Raw genomic sequence first — 15,278 nt, forward strand, 5'->3', positions numbered from 1 at the left:
TATATACCTCTAAAAAGTATTGATATATTGTCAAATTTCTTCCTAGACAATTTGTGCTACATTAAAGTTTATACTTGCATCTGTAATATATACGGGTACCTATTTTACAAACTTCTTAGCAGAAACCTGTGTATTTTTGGTTGTTATTGGCTTCAAAGACATTTAGTAGTGTTTGAATACTGATTGATTCTGCTAATGATAATAAAGATTTTCATGCTAGGAAAGTGAAAATTTAAAATATTTCATTATTCTAAAAAAATAGTTCAAATCCTACCATTACTTGTTATTATTGTATAGTTACTGAAGTAACACAGAAATGGTAATTAAGATAGGGCCACACTTTAATGCCATTTCACCAAGTGAGAAGGCTACAGCCTTCAAGGAATAGAGCATCTTGTTCTAGTCCAAATGAGAATCAGACATCTGGGCTCAAGTCTGCCCAGTAGTTGTGAATGAATGTGTCAGACAAGTCTATCTGTGTCAGTGCCCTATTCTGCAGAGTACAAATCTGCCACAAAGGGGTTGAGAAGAACCAGCAGTCTGTGTGAATGCACCTAGCCACAGTGATTAGGCATCCACCCCACTACATGTGACACCTGAGAAGTTCTTCAGTACTGCTGTCACTTAAGTGATTCTAATACTTCTATTTCCAAGGTGACTTTCACTCAGATTTACATATGAGCTCACTTGGATGCAAAAATACTCTCTGTATTCCCAAGATAATTTTCTTCAGTATTTTTTTTCTTTAATCTCAGCCATAACAGAGTCTTTCTTTGATAACAGGGTTACTCATTGACCGATTCTGTTTGACTGGTGGAAAAAGCCCTATAGGCTATTTGAAGGCATATCTAACCAACTTGTACCTTTCTGCGAGTTCTGAAAAAGTACAGGAGGCAATAAAAGAAGGTATTAGTCTGGTTTTATCCTTCTGGCTAATGAGGGGTCTGCACTGATGATTATTTACATTAGGTTTCCTGTAGGAATATGTACATGGGTTATGTTCTTACTGGGTGTTCTGCTCAAGTGTTTGCACATATGGGGGACTTTAGATGCCTTCCTCGCACCTGAGACCTTCCTGGGAGGGGATATCTATACTGACTTTCCTAAAGCCCGTTTCGCACTCTCATCCCTTAGGAGACAGAGACACTGATAGTCATCTGAGATGTGTGGTTCTGACCAGAAGCTCCATTATCAATTAGGAGTTAGAGAGGAGCATTAAGTGCAGGGAGAGCTTTATTTTGTTTTAAATGGAGGAAATCAAAATTCATGGTTCTGAAATGAACATTAATCAGTCCCCTGATCTCTAAGGAATTGCTTCTGCAACGATGTTTGATGGAGCCAGAGACATGTCTTACTGTGACACACAGCTCCGTGTGGCCTTTGACGGAGATGCCGTCCTCTTCTCAGATGAGTCAGAACATATTGCCAAGGAGCATGGGCTGGACAAATTCTTTCAACATGAAACAATGTTTGAGAATAAGCCTCTCGCTCAGGTAGGTCCAGTAAGCTCTTAATTTTGCTCTATTTTCCAACATATAAATATAGATACCACAGGCTGGTGAGATAGCTCAGCAGACTAAGCGCCTGCTTAGGCAAGCCCAGGGACTGGGGTTCCATCCCTGGCACCACATAACCACCTCAGCCCCATCCCCGGGCATGCTGAGGCAGCCATAGAGACTGGGTGTGGTGGCACACACCTGTAATCCCAGCACTGGGGAGGCTGAAAATAGAAAGATCACTGGGAATCCAAGCTCCGTAGTAAGACCCTGTACCAAATTATATATCAGTATATATGGATGGGATGGTTTCCTTGTCTGATTGTGGTGATGTAAATTCAATACTTTCTATTTCTTTCTTTTGGAAAGTATTCACATGCAACAAAAATTGCCCCTTTGTGTTTCAGAGGCAAACTGTGACCAGGGTGGCTTGAGCCAACAATCATTGCAACAGCTTGCCATTATTACCACAAAAGAAAAAAAAAAAAAACTTACATTTTTCATGTATACTCTCACCTTCAGGAAATAAATTTATTTGCTTTTTCTGACTTTCACACCCTCAGAGAAAGCAGAAATAAATGTTTATATAAGAACAGTTTCCAGTAAGCAGTCTGTGTTCATGATAGCTGACAAAAACATCTTTGAAATGTGGAAATGAGCAAATCTTCCAATACTACCCTTAGCCTGCCCTGTAAGATTGCTTACCCCAAGGAAAAGCAGCCTAAGCCAGTAAAACTGATTTAAAAAGGAGCAGCAGTAAACATATGCAAAGTTGTCAGGAGAAAAGGACAGACAAAAGAAAAGAATAATACTGAAGAACAAACAAAGCCCTCTTATAAGGTTCCACAATGTAAGTAAACGTTGTAACTAAATATGTGCATGACATTTCAAACAATATTGCAAAATGAGAAAGCAGAAATGGAATTATCAAAGGATACACGACAAACCATTAAACAACAAGATGATTGAAATGAACAGAACCTAAAATATTTTAGAAAAAAAATGATAGCGATAGAGCTTAAGTGAACAAAAAACAACATATGTAGAAGTCAATTCTTGGGAAAATACCCACTAAAATGGTGCTGGGGGGGTGGGTTACACATAAAGAAGCACATTTATATAAAACTATAAGTCAAGAAAACATCCTTAAATTCTTAGGAAACTTTAATGTCCATATTAAAGGATTAAATTATTAGCGATAAACACCCACATTGTCTGATAAGGAGAAAGAGCTACAATGACTATCACCAAGATTATGAAAAAGTGAAATTAATTTGGCTTCAAAGATGAGTAAAACTTTGGGCTGCCTAGCAGGAAAGACCAAACATCATAAAGATGGGCAGGTGTTGGAAGCATAAAGCTCCCCTCAAACTTCTGAAAAGCTACACTTGATGGCAAAGGATGATTTATAAGATCTTAAGGGAACAAAAAGTTCACTCAAGTGTAAATGATATCGCTCTACACTTATGAGCACAGTACACTGGCTAACCTCAGGATGAATGAGTGCTCTAAAATACATTGAGTATAGGGTATATGTGACGATTTAAGACTAAAATAGCTGAAGGACTAGAGGAAGAGGGGAAAAATACTATGTCTTATCAAAGAGAAAGTTATGGACTTAATAAAAGATGAGATAATGTGGGAAAAAAGTTTATCAGTATACTGTCTTCAGTGACAGTAGCCAGTTAAAGTGTTAAATGTAAGGGTAAAATTATGTATTTTATCAATAAAAGAATAGACTTTAATAATGTAGATATAAATACTGATGGACACTAGGTGAAAAAAATAGATGATGAAGTAGTACAGGAGAGATGTTGAATAGACCATTAAATCTTTCGTAGTATAAAGGAAGACAAACAGGAGTTCTTTGGGTACTATAAAAGGTTATATTTATAAAGATAACCAGTAGAAGGAATTAACACAAAGTTTTTTAATAAAAATAACAGAACCAATGTCAAGTGTATTTGTAATATTATCAAATGTAATTGTGCTAAAAGTTGATTTTCAAATTGGATTACATAGCAAGATTCAATTGTACAATAGGGATGCAACTAAGCATTTAGAGAGGCTGAAAATGGAAGAAAGTATGAAGATATATAGAGTAGGTATAAATACAAAACAAGGAGGATACAACTAGAAAAACGAGTATACTTTTAGAACTGATTTTAAAAGTAGTACTTTTGACAACCAACTGGAGTTCCTTTAGAGTGAGCATCTTTCTGTGGATCGTTCGGATCTATTGCCCTTAACTGTTTACAGAACATTTTTTCATACCTTCAATATCTTGGCTTACATGATAAATTCCATGATCATTTTAGGTTTATTCCAGGAATGCAAGAAGAATTGCATATCAGACAATATTATTCACATAAATCCAGGAAGGTTTAGCATTATGTTGTCATTCAGGTTCCACTGCATATCCCATGCAGAAGTGCATATTTAATAAGTTCCTGAGAGCCTCTGGTTTTTCAGTGGTCACTTCCCTTTATTTACTGAATGACACATGTTCCTTTTATAGGGTCCCTTGAAAGGCTTTCTAGAAGATTTAGGTCGACTGCAAAAGAAGTTTTATGCCAAAGATGAAAGGTTACTTTGTCCCATCAGGACCTACTTGGTTACAGCCAGAAGTGCAGCCAGCTCAGGTGCCCGTGTGCTGAAGACCCTCCGCCGATGGGGCCTAGAGATAGATGAAGCTCTCTTCCTTGCTGGAGCCCCCAAGGGTCCGATCCTGGTGAAGATCAGGCCGCACATCTTCTTTGATGACCAGATGTTCCATATTGAAGGAGCACAGAAATTTGGCACCATCACAGCTCATGTACCTTATGGTGTCGGTCAAAAATACAACACTTAGGGACGAATGGAGAGAAGAAATAAATCAACAACAGTCTCGTACAATAGATGACACTTCTTTTGGATATCTAGAATAATTAGGTATATTCAGAAGACTGGACCTCAGAACTTAGCTTCTTTTTTTCACTTGTTCAAAAACATTTTCAACTCTGAAGTTACCTTCAAGCTACTTCTCTTCAAGCAGTCAAATGCTGTTCAATGCCATTGCACCTATTGCTGTGTAAGTCATGATGATTATTTGGGATGTTTCAAATGGCTCCTTTTTGGGTGGAGATCGAATGAACTGTTGGCCATCATCATCTAGAAGAGTGGTCTTCACAGGTGAATGAGTTTGGCTAAGTCTACTCTTGAAAACTCGTGATTTCTCTAATGTCCATCCCTTTGACCACATCAAATGAGAATGTCACTTCACCTGGATTTGGGTGCTGCTTATTTGGAAGTCAGCTGATTTTGCCTACAGTTCACATTCTCCAGGGAACTTACAGAGTTTCCTGTGAAGGGTCATTTGGAGCTTTCTTGGTGGGTTAATTGCTTAGAGATCACAGACCTTCATACTTGACCCAGCACTTGCATGGTAAGTAAAAAAAAAAAAAAAAAAAACTTGTGATGTGAATTGTAGCATTTTGGCTTTTCATTGTCAATTTGTTGTGACTTATTTTTAGCAAATCTTGATTGGTGGTTGGCCATAATGTGCCCTATGCTAAGTATTAGTAAGATAATAATTTTCAAATTAAATATTTTCAATGTAATTATTATTAATGTCTTTTTTGAGGAAATTCACCTAAGTTCAACATGTCAACTGAACAGCAGAAATGCAGATCTAAAACTTTCTTTCCTCTTTTTCATGCTCTGTATGGTTCTTTGTACTCCTACCCCCATTTCTACCCAATCTGCACACAACCACTTCTGGCTCTAGTTGAGAGACCAAAATGAACACACATCTTTTGTTGTGTTCCCTAATTTGACGTAAGCAGTCTAAAATATATTCAGTCGCAATATTTCTACTGTATTCTTCCAGTGTCTCCTTACCCAGCTGGAGAGCAGGTCTCCTTAGGGCCCTGGACCCTCCCAACCCATTCGGGACACTGACAGGAGACTACAAGTCCCAAAATGCCGTGCGTGTACCAACGGCCGCCCCAGAGTTCCCCGCGCTGCCGCCCAGCTGCGGTACAGCACGGAATCTGTTGGGTGGCGGCCCGGCAGGTGATGGCATTGGTCACCACTTCGGCGCTCCTGGCCGCCCTGGGCGGGGTGCTCTGGTTCGCCGTCCGGCGGTTCGTGGGGCACGGGGTACCGCAGCTACACGGAGGCAGGGACTCGGGCCTCATGCGCGGGAAGACGGTACTGATCACCGGCGCCAACAGCGGCCTGGGCCGCGCCACGGCAGCCGAGCTGCTGCGCCTGGGCGCGCGGGTGATCATGGGCTGCCGCGACCTTGCACGCGCCGAGGAGGCGGCCGGCCAGATGCGACGCGAGCTCGGCGGGCCGGAGCCTGAGGACGCGGCTGGGGCCGGGCCGGGCCAGCTGGTCGTCAAGGAGCTGGACCTGGCCTCTCTGCGCTCGGTGCGCGCCTTCTGCCGGGAGCTACTGCAGGTGGGCCGCCGAGGCCGGGAGCCTGGGAGGAGCAGAGCTGTGGGAGTGCCGCACGGACGCGCGGGGACACCGCGCCTCTGCCCTTCCGTGCGCCTCTCTGTGGTGACCGCGTGCAGGCCACGCCCCTCCCGGGAGGTGGGCGGGACTTGGGCCGGTGCTTCCGGGCCTGCTCTTCCTGGCGCATCGCTGCCCCCTACCCCGCCCCCTTGGGTCCCTCAGTTTGCCACCACCCCTAACCAGACTTTGGCTTGGTTTCCAAAAGGGTGGAGTTGGAATCTTAATGCTCACTCTCTAAAGGGAGAGGAGAGTAAGAATAATAAAATGCTTGTCATTACTGAGCGTTTGCTAGGTGCCAAGCATTGCATTTCAGATATTCTTTTGAGTTTTAAGTGAAAGTAAACACCTTTCGTGGTTGTCAGGTGTTCACAGTAATCCTGTGAGGCAGACATTATTTCCATTTTATAACGGAGGAAACTGAGGCATAAGGAAGCTGAGTAACTTACTTGTGGTGTATCTTTGGAGCATTTGCTGCTTTAGCCCCTGCTCTACACACATGCTGAGGGCTGAATATTTCTTTGCACAGATGGTAAATAGTACTCCATTCATGTGGAAACCCTGCGTGGAGACTGAGGTCAAAGGATTCCTTGTGGAGACGACTTGGGACATGTGACGCTAGGTGCAGAAGAGAGGTGCCTGCATAAAATGGAATCTCTTGAACTAAAGTATAGGTTCCCAGTGTGTTCTGTTTTTTCATGATGTCCTAAAGCCAAAAGAATATCTACAAGTTCACTTAAGTAATTAGTTCCCAATAACCTTGTATGTCTTCATAGCTCAGTAGTTGCTGGAAGACTAATACACATAATTCCAAGAAGAAAAAAAGTCCTTTATTGCATTTTTAATCATAATGTTAATGTGTGCCTGCTGAACCCTCCTACCTTTAATAAAATTAGGTATGGCCATGCTTATTTAATAACTGCTAGAAAGTCAGTTCCACAAAGAAATGGCTTCCTTACAGGAGTATAGAATGTGTACCACCTGGAGCTCTTAATTTCTGTGGTAATAGACAAAGTAACATTGCTTCCCTTGAAATTTTAAAATATTCCGCAGTACTCTAGAAAGATGTTAGTGCTGCCGAGTCTTGGTCATCTTGATTCAGTTTGCAGGAGTTGGATTTGTTTTGTTATTGTTGCCTGTATTTCATTATTATATAGTAGTAACCTGTGAGAAATTTTGGAAGCATTAGAAATGGATCTTCCTGTTTTTCATTAAAATATAGATGAGGCCGTGTATGCTTTTTATACCTGACACCTTTGCTAATTTGAGAACTTGAAGCAGAACCAATTAAAAAGTAAGGACATTAAGAAATGTTTTCCTTGCTTCTAATTTCCCTTCCTGCCTAGCTCTGAAGTTCAGTGAGTATAATTAAAAGGAAAAAATGAAAGTGTAGGCTTCCCACAGATTGGCATTCTTGGTATTTATGCCCTTTATCTCCTAGAATTTAAAAAAATAGTAAATGATAAAGTCTTAAAATAACACAAGCCCAGCAAAGAATGATGGCTCCGCAGTGATTAATTCAGGAAACCTTTCCAAAGGATTAGCAGAAAAGAACACTCCTTTCTTCCCCCCTGTGGGTGAACTCTTGCCTTCTTTCTGAAGTTGACAATTGGAAAACCTAAAAGTTCTTACTAAGACCAGAATGAGACACAGGTAATCTTCAGAGAGGTAGGCTTTGATAAAAGTTGTGAAATTTAACACATTTTTCTTTTCACTTGTACTTGGCAAAAGGGCCAGCGAAGCTTGAAATTTGACCTGGAATTAATTTAATCATGAGTCATCACTGTGTCCTTACACGTGGAACATACATCCTATCCTCTGTCCATTTAGAGGCCAGAAAAGGGCTACAGAAGACCAACTTACATTAAGAAATGAAAAGACTTCCCTATGAGAACTGTCTCAATCATAGGACTTTAGTTTGGAAACAAGCAGAAGTACATGACCAAGTACCAAAGTTCTGGCTTATGCACACATCCTAAATGACGGCTAGTTTCCAAGTAGGAATAAATGATGGAACTTAAAGGTTTTGTTGATTGTGTACCCACTTCCCCGTCCTACTATTGAGCTGTTGTAAATATTCATGTGTCTCCGTGTTATAGTCCCTTAACTTTTTCTTAGTTTTGCTTTATTCATGAGGCTCCTTCGCCATTGTTAGGTTTGTATCTCTGACTTTGTTGCTTTTCCCAATTTTAAAGAAATGCCTTTTAAGTTATTCTTTTGCTGTCATAGTGCCTTTCCACTTAGAGAAGTACAGTAGGAAACAATCCTAACAACCTCTGGAGTTGATACTAGTATGTCTGGGAATAACTGTGCTGACCTTTTTTCTTCTGCTATGTACAGTCTCTGGCTCACCTTGACTCTAGCTGTCCTAAAAACCCCCAACTGGAAAGCCAAAGTAGTTTTCTGGTTAAGAGAAGATCATGCCTTAGTGTCTGTTTTTTGACACTGGCCAGGGCACCCAGCTTCTGTGGTTCAGTTTGCTTATAGAGTTCTTAGAAGTACATAAGGTTAAATGCAAAGCAAAAGGGCACACCCCTATTAAACATGAAGTCTTTTTCCATTTTCTTCTCAATTGTTTAAAGTCCATAAAAGCCATTTTGTGGAACTTTAGTATTTTGTAAAAATTTCTAAAATTGTAGGTACATTTATGGTGATTTTGATATCTCATGAGTAACATGATGATTTCCAAATTGCTATTTTCTAAGTTCAGGTGAAGTAAAAGGGAGAAACCTGGAATCATTTGAATGCCTCATCCCCCAATTTATTGTTTTTCTGTTTTAAGAAAGATCTTTGAACTGATCAGATAACCAGCTTCTTCATGAAACACCTGGATACACATATTTATAATCATGAAGTTACAAAAGGATAAGACCAAAAATGGAGTCTTAGATGCAGTTTCTGTATCTCTCACTGACAGAATTTTGCAGATAAGTATTTTCATATTACTTTAATAAGTGAGAAAAAGGAGCATTGAGTGAGATTATGAATACCAGTTGGAAGAATATCCTGTAAAAGAGTTCCTGCCCTACTACTTAAAAACAAAATTGGCAGTGTTCCAAGTAGTTCTTAAATCCATAGGCTGAGAACCGAAGTACTTTTAGTTTCAAGTTCACTTTTTCTTGAAATGTGTTTACACTAAACAGAGAGCTTTTGTAGGCATGTGTTCATAATGCTGCCATTCTCTTTCTGATATTTAAAGGAGGAGCCAAGGCTGGATGTCTTGATCAATAATGCAGGGGTCTTCCAGTGTCCATATATGAAGACTGAAGATGGGTTTGAAATGCAGTTCGGAGTGAACCATCTGGGACACTTCCTTCTCACCAATCTTCTGCTTGGACTCCTCAAAAGTTCAGCTCCCAGCCGGGTTGTGGTCGTTTCTTCCAAGCTTTATAAGTATGGAGACATCAACTTTGAAGACTTAAACAGTGAACAAAGCTATAATAAAAGTTTCTGCTACAGTCGGAGCAAACTGGCAAACATTCTTTTTACCAGAGAACTAGCCCGCCGCCTAGAAGGCACCAATGTTACTGTCAACGTCTTACATCCTGGTATTGTACGGACTAATCTTGGCAGGCACATTCATATTCCACTACTGGCCAAACCACTTTTCAATTTGGTATCGTGGGCTTTCTTCAAAACCCCTCTAGAAGGTGCCCAGACTACTATCTACTTAGCCTCTTCACCTGAGGTAGAAGGTGTGTCAGGAAAGTACTTTGGGGATTGCAAGGAGGAAGAATTATTACCCAAAGCGATGGATGAGTCTGTAGCACGAAAACTCTGGGATATTAGTGAAGTGATGGTTGGCATATTAAAATAGCCAAGTAGTAAGAGCTGTCTATAAAAATATGTCTATGGTCAGGAATGCTGTGAATTGAAGCTACTTGAAAAGTTTGGTTCTATAATAGCACTGCTGGGAGCTAAATGTGGATATGGTGAAGTTACTGTAAAGTTATTTTCAGTCAGTTTCAACAAAGATATTTGAAACATGAGTTTTATGAGCATACAATTATGTTTTAATTATTAATTGGGCAAGTATAGATTATAAATTTCATAACAAAGTATCTTGAGAGGGTTATCAAGTTATCTTTGAGTTTTATAGCTAAAGTGTTAAGTATTTTTACTACAATGCTGATTCTTTTTTTGTGGAGGTAACGTGCCTGGTGTGTGCAATCAATTCTTGGAATAAATTTACTGATGCACATTCTTTATCATGTATTTCTTCATAAGTATAACTGAATATAATTTTTGATCACATTTTTAACTTCTCCATGCTCTTCTTGCCACATCGTACACACTGTTCTGTGATGTCTAAAACCCAAATCTGTCACATGCTCACTTCACAACCCTGCCCCCCCCCTCCTTTGGACTATAGAATCCTTTCTTTAAAACAAATCTTTTACTGAAATGTAAAACATGTTATAATAAGGCTATGTAGGGCTGTAGTCTGAAAGGGCTACTTCAAAGGAGTCTTTGTAGAATATAGTAGTTTCACTTTTGAAAGTACCCAGACTGGCAGTAGGCCTGTCTTGTGCTTTTTGCAATAATGGAAAAATTCTATCTGTGCAATCCAATATGGTAGACTAGACCCATGTGGACAGTGAGTACTTAAAATGTATTTGAGAACTAAATTGCTTTTCACATTTGTTTACATTTAAGTAGACATGTCTAGTAACTGGAACCGTGGATAGTGCATCTGTAGCCCTGTCATCAGGTAGACTGTAGAAGTGTCACCCACTCTCTTGCCTCCAGGCTGTATATTCTTTCCACCTGTAATGCTTTCTTTTTCCTTGGCAGTATACTTACTTTACAGCAGTGGTGGTGAACCTGTGGTACGCACTGTACCTTGTTTTTTCTTTTAAAACATGTTGCCAGATGTAGTGACATATATATAATCTTAGCATTCAGGCAGCTGAGGCAGGATGATCTATGTGAATTCAGGGCCAGCCTGGACTACATAGACCCTCTCTCAAGGAAACTGAAGATGTTAATGTTGAGTTGCTTTTTCTAAACTACAACCTGTTTAATTGCAGTGCTAGAACTATGAGGTAAATATGTGGGTCTGGGGTTGCAGTCTGGCAAGGTCACTAAAAGGCTCACCATTCCCTGTCTTGAGGTTTGCTCATTTACTCCTTTTTCCAGTCTCTGTAGGGAAGAAACAACTGTCTTCTACTTTGCAAGGTCTTGGTAACTTTGCTTAAAATGAAGCAATTATTCATTGTCCCAGTTAAGGCACTCAGAATAATAATTCTTCAAGGGAAAAAACACATACTATTATTAATTTTTCTAGTATCTACTTAAAAAATTTAGTTGTTTGCCATTTCTTAATGTTGGAAAAGGAATTATGGCCATAGTGGATAGAGGGGTCCGTTAAATTTATTGACTTGTGGCAATAGGCTAGTCCTCAGTTGGTTATTATTTTTATAAGTTTGTAATGTCTGGTTAGAAGTATCAGTTCATTTCAAGAATGACAAACTTTTGGCAAGTTACACAGGGGTGTTTTTCTGTTAGAGCACTACATTTTTATTTTTATTTTTATTTTATTTTATTTTTTGGCAGAACCGGGGATTGAACTCAGACCCTTGCACTTGCCAGGGAAGCGCTTATTCTACTGAGCTATCTTCCCGGGCCCTGCACTTTAAATATGAGAAACTTACCGTTATCACAGGTGTGTCTGCAGATGTAGTGGGTAGAGCTGCCTGGTATTCTTTGAAGCGTTGTTTTTTAGAAAGTATCCCACGAAAAGACCTGCCAAATGTAGAAATATAGGCAGGAAATGCACCATCATGCAACTTGGAAAAATGAAAACTAATAAATCTGTCCTACACCTTACTTCATTTAAAAAGGAGCTTTTTTTTTTTTTTTTTTAATTTAATACCATCTTTTCTGGCTGCATTTTGATATGTGATGCTTTACAGGGAATTTGGACCTCTTGAGCCTTTCAGAGTTCTTATCTGTGGCACCACAATAAAATAGAATTTATTCATTTATCATGATGGAAAGCCAGAAGCTTACCTGGAAACACCAACTATAAAGATAAAATAAGCTGCCATTTGGAAGATGTTCCCTGACCACAGAATCTGATGGCATCAAGAACCAGTAATGGCAGTCTGTCTGTCGATTTTGAAGATTGTTACAGTCTTTGACTCTTTCCTTTCCTCCTCATTTTGCTGGGCAAAGAACAAGAAAAAGGTAATTTTGTTACTTTGATTCTTTCACTTACCCTTAGCAAAATACTGGTAGCCTGCACCGTGCCATGGTAATGGAGTAAGTGAATTGAAACCTTGTCTTTGATGCTGATTCTTTTTGTTTCTTTAAACTGATTTCAGTTTCTGACATCTTGTTCCAAGGAAGGGTGAGGTTTCTTGGCCTTTGCCTCAACACTACATGTAATATTTTATAGGATAAGGTCCTAAGCAGCATTTGATTAGAAAAGTGATTTTACTGTTTAAACACCATTACATAGGTTTTAACAGCCCACCAAATTAATTTTCCTGATGACCTTGAGAAAACATTGAATCTTTCTGAGCTGTTGTTTCTTGCTCTAAGGTTGATATATACATGCCTACATTAAAGGATTTTTCAATAAAGGTACAGAATGGTGAAAGCATGTAGCTGAAGTGCCCGGCACATACCCTGTGCCCTTCCCCAGTGCACACTACTGCGCTTCTACCAATAGTAATAGAAAGTGGTGACAGTCAGGTGAGTATTTAGGTGCAAGCTAAATTCCAAACCACAGATTAGAGTAGATATAGGTATATTTTAATCCAGAGTATCAATATTTAAGGTCTTGTGAGCCCGATACAGTGCCTGTTTTGTAGTCTTAAATTATGTGCGCAGAAACTGCTCTTCCTCAGTAAGGTTGCTGTTTTCTTCTATCATTCCTAATCATCTCTGTTTGCAGACCCTTGAGAGTAGTTTTCAATCTACCTTTAGCTATAGGATCTGATGGGAGAAACAGCAGTGATCTGCCTCCAACTCTGTCCCCTGAAAAACCTGCTGGGCCTGGCCAGAGATCTGAGAGCATCTATATTTGAATATATAATTAATTCCAAATGTCCTAGGGAACACTGAAGAGAGTACATGTTACTAATCACACATCAGGAGTTTGGCCCTCACAGACAGCTTCAGAAGTCTCACAATCCTTCTGTGGACAGTGGGGAGTTAAATTAGTTACAGGTTAACATGGAGGAAGGTATTTAATTCCTAAAGGAAAGTGAAAAGCCAAGTCCTTTTTGCAGACAGAAGTTTTGTTAAGCCAGATGTTTAATCAAAGTACAGTAGAATTGCTTGTAAGCAGCTACCATCTAGTGGACTTGCTGTGATAACTGATTCTCCATTCTTGCTGTAAATAAATATATAAATAAACAAACAAATGGATCCCCATAATGTGTGAATGGCCTACCAGGCATGGTGAACCTCTGGCACGCATGCTGCAGTGAGCTGTTTGTTACCACTGAAAGCTCTAGGAGGTTCGCCATCACTGAGCCTTGGGCCAACAGCTCCTCTCCAGCACACTGTTTAGCCTTCGCCCCTTTCTGCTCTACTGTATACATAAGAGTGAGTCATGTGCTGTTCATCTGTTAGATGCCCTCTGAATGTCCGTTGTATGTCAGCAGTGTCCTCGTGTCTGGGATGTAGCAGCCAGTGCTCGCCCTGACTCTACACATGTGTCAGCCGCAGCTGAGGGTGAGCAGGATACAAGTCAGTCGTTAGCATCCAAACTAACACGGTATGGGAACAGAAGACTTCTACCGAAGCTGAGTTCTTTGCAACAATTACAGGCAAATCACCAGCAATTTATTATTGAATAAATAAATTCTTCAAAATGTCATATAGTAAAAATAAACATTAAAAAAAGATATTTGTATTTGGTATTTTGTAAGTAACTTTAAACTTTGATCATTTTAAAAGCACAGAAGTTAGGAGTCATACACTATTTAAGTGTAATATAAGAAAGTAGAATTCCAAGAGTATCTGTGCTGAAAAAATCAACAAGGATGGCAATTAAACATTTAGCCTTAGATAAAAAATAGGCAAATTAATGAATGTGCCATGTTTTAAAATCAAACAACTTCTTTCTGGTACATAGGATTGATCTTCATGAGTTCCTTCTTTATTCCCATTTTTTTTAAATTTTATTTATTTATTTATTTTTTCATAATTCTATTGACAAATAGCAATGAGACAGTTTCAAATCAAATCGCTAGGACATGTTCAATAATTAACACAAGTCTGCATCTTGTACAGCAATTAACCACTAAGAAGAATGTATGCAGTGTGTTAATTATTTATTCCCATTTTTATGTAACCAGTTTAAGTAAAGGGCTTATATTTAAAATACAGTTAATGCATATCCAACTTTCAGCTTGGAGGAATTGGCAATAAACATTTTCTATGTAGTCAATCATATTTTTCCAAAGACCTCTCATCTAAATTTAGGAATTATTTTATTTTTGGCAGAACTGGGGGTTGAACTCAGGCCCTTATGCTTGCCAGGGAAGCACTTACTCCACTAAGCTATCTCCCCAGCCCTATTTTATTTTTTTTAAATGTACCATTGTGCTGAGTTGATTGTTTGATATATGTGCTCCTGAAGTGTTTTTGCAGCTGGTCCTTAAGATTTAATTTCCTTATCAGCTTTGCTTCTCTCCCCCTCTTTTCAAAGCCCCACTAATTATGTTAAATAGGTAAGTTCCTGAATATTTTAAGAGCTGTTTTTCACTGAGTCATTTTACCTTGAGGAATTGCATGTTGTACATGATGTATTACAGCCCACTCAGTCCAGAGTTCTCAGTGTTTAAATCTTTTAAGAAATAGTTCCATCCCCAGTACTGAAAAAAAAAAAAAGAAAAGAAACACACACACACACACACACACACACACACACACACACAAAGATATCGCTGCCTTCCTTTATAAATTCAGGCTTTAAAAAAGCACTTGTACCTGCCCCTGCCCTAGTGCATTTCACTGCTTCACAGATCTAGGTAATGATGTGACTTTTGGCAGGATGCAGTTGATTCTAAACCCTCCTAATAACTTCCCACATTTGTTATCATGAGAGTGGCAAGATGAATACGTCAAATTCGAAGCTATAAACAGATTTTTATCTGTGTAGGTCTGTGTATATTTTGGTATTTTGGGTAGATCTTGAAATTGTACACATGGTCTGAAGACATGCTGAGCTGGGAGATATACATAATCGTTATTAGTCTATAAAAAAGCAAAGCAAGTTTCTGCCACCAACCCATGAAAGCACAGGAGATGGCTTCATGTAGTAAGTGT

General features: G+C 39.4%; 2 protein-coding genes across 7 annotated transcripts in view; both read left to right on the top strand.

Annotated features, from left to right (window-relative positions):
* Positions 1-8,915, top strand: part of LOC101565172 (cytosolic 5'-nucleotidase 1B) — a 16,682-nt gene extending 7,767 nt beyond the window's left edge. For 4 of the 6 annotated variants that reach the window (XM_023711007.1, XM_023711006.1, XM_023711008.1 and 1 more), the window contains 3 exons: positions 784-906; positions 1,309-1,493; positions 4,015-4,898. In XM_023711007.1, coding sequence (XP_023566775.1) covers positions 784-906; positions 1,309-1,493; positions 4,015-4,347 — 641 coding nt within the window. In that variant the 3' untranslated portion in view covers positions 4,348-4,898. Of the gene's footprint in view, positions 1-783; positions 907-1,308; positions 1,494-4,014; positions 4,899-8,775 lie in introns of those variants that run through there. The other 2 variants (XR_002820307.1, XR_002820308.1) reach the window with 2 other exon arrangements.
* Positions 4,933-10,194, top strand: Rdh14 (retinol dehydrogenase 14). Its single transcript, XM_004627484.2, has 2 exons — positions 4,933-5,939; positions 9,193-10,194. The coding sequence occupies exons 1-2, from the start codon at positions 5,457-5,459 to the stop codon at positions 9,808-9,810; spliced, it is 1,101 nt and encodes a 366-aa protein (XP_004627541.2). The 5' UTR covers positions 4,933-5,456; the 3' UTR covers positions 9,811-10,194.
* The last annotated feature ends 5,084 nt before the right edge of the window (positions 10,195-15,278 follow it).

Source organism: Octodon degus, unplaced genomic scaffold (assembly GCF_000260255.1).
Source record: "Octodon degus isolate 3935 unplaced genomic scaffold, OctDeg1.0 scaffold00019, whole genome shotgun sequence".
Taxonomy (NCBI): Eukaryota; Metazoa; Chordata; class Mammalia; order Rodentia; family Octodontidae; genus Octodon; species Octodon degus.